The sequence below is a fragment of the Galeopterus variegatus genome, unplaced genomic scaffold (genome assembly GCF_000696425.1).
Source record: "Galeopterus variegatus unplaced genomic scaffold, G_variegatus-3.0.2 Scaffold18, whole genome shotgun sequence".
Taxonomy (NCBI): domain Eukaryota; kingdom Metazoa; phylum Chordata; class Mammalia; order Dermoptera; family Cynocephalidae; genus Galeopterus; species Galeopterus variegatus.
Window position 1 is genome coordinate 558,946 of NW_007726129.1, and position 1,624 is coordinate 560,569.

The 1,624-nt window shown below is 49.8% G+C and overlaps 1 protein-coding gene across 1 annotated transcript in view; it reads right to left on the bottom strand.

The window, feature by feature from the left end:
- CDH3 (cadherin 3, type 1, P-cadherin (placental)) overlaps positions 1-532 on the bottom strand; it is a 100,083-nt gene extending 99,551 nt beyond the window's left edge. Inside the window, exon 1 of the mRNA XM_008567750.1 lies at positions 486-532. Coding sequence (XP_008565972.1) covers positions 486-532 — 47 coding nt within the window. The remainder of the gene's footprint in view (positions 1-485) is intronic.
- Positions 533-1,624: the final 1,092 nt, after the last annotated feature.

Genomic DNA, 1,624 nt, shown 5'->3' on the forward strand with positions numbered 1-1,624 from the left:
CCAAAAAGCCCCCTCCCCCCCCCCCCCCCCCCGTCAAAAAAAACCCCACCCCACTCCCGTCAGGATCTCTTAACTGAGCAAAAACATTTTCCTGCTTACGTTCGGTAATTAAAGCTTAGGCAAGCAATTTTCAAACGCCGAACGCCTACCTAATTCTTAGATCCCCACATGCTGGGCCCCGACCCGCACTGCCCCTTGACGGTGAGTCGGCCGAGAGAAGAGAAGGCGGTGTTGGCAGTGAGGCCGAGCAGAGCGCTCTGGCTCCCCGTCTGGCTACGTAGTCCTGTTTGGCCTGACGCCCGTGGCCTGCCCGGACGGTGCCCCTGCGTTCAGCTTCACCCCAGACCCCTGTGTTGATTCACAGCAGGGCGGCCTACTCTTCCTTTTGGCTCCATGTAGTCCTCGCCTGTAACACCTCTCCAGGTGAGTTATTCCCTAGTATGGCTGGGCAACCACCGGGACACAGCCCTATGTCTCCTGCCCACCCGTCCTTCTCGCTCCTTCGGGGGAACTCCAGGCCCAAGGTGAACATATGTTTGGGTTTTCGAGCACAGTCTAAGCTTTCCGTCTGTTTAGCTCCCCCTTCGTTCTCAAGGGTCCCGGTTTGTACGATCAGTTACACGGGCACCTATTTAGGAGCCACTGAAACTCCGTCTTGTGATCTCTGGCAGCAAACAGATGGGCTGGTCCTATACTTATTTCTTCCCAGGCACTACACAAATGCGAGACAGCTTTACACTCTGTTGCTAGGGGCTGCTACAGCAGCAACCCCCTCCCTTCAGCAATCTCCACAGTTGTGGGCACCAGTGTCTGTTGAATCCCTCGCTATCCTTCACCCCCACATACACATACTTCAGGGGATACATGTCAAGCTCGCCCAAGAACTCCTGGTGGCAGCTCTGAAGTGGGCCTGTGGTTTTGCTGGAGATGGAGATGCCAAGCTCCTGTGCTTTCAGATGCCCCTAATATCTCCTCATTCTCGGTGCCTGAGTCCCTCCAGCTCTATAGGGGAGAGGTGGAGGCCTCACCCAAGGAGCACGAGGCACTGTCCTCTGGAGCAGAACCTTGTTACATGGTCATGTCTGTAGGGGCCGAGGATCCAGTGGCTGGTGTGGTTATGTGAATCTCACACCTCCTAGTGAGTTCTTAGGGACACTGTGCCGAGTCCTTGTGACACCCTTTTAGAATGATTTCACCTTTGGGGCTTTATCAGCAACTCCAAGGCAACAGAAAAGTCTCTGTCAAAATGTTGTGACAAGTCTAACTTTGGAAAATGAACATTAAAAATAAAGAGCAATTGTTAATTGCTATATTCTTAATGCATACAGTAAAACAAAAACCCCATTATCACAACTAATAGTTATCTGTTCACAGCACAGTAAAATACCATTTCTGGTTCAGGTCCAAATTTCTCAGCTTCTTTAATCCATTAAAATATGTTTGTCAAAAAAAAGTTGTTTTTCCAAAATTACAGGGGTTTCACTGAAGTTTTTTAGCAAAAATTAGTAATCTTCCACCAACTCCTTCAGATAATCTCTTAATGTTCTGTAATTTATGTTCCTTATCTGCAGGAGGCCCTCTGTTCCCCTTCCCTCCCTTTCTTTTTAATTGGTCCCTCAAATGG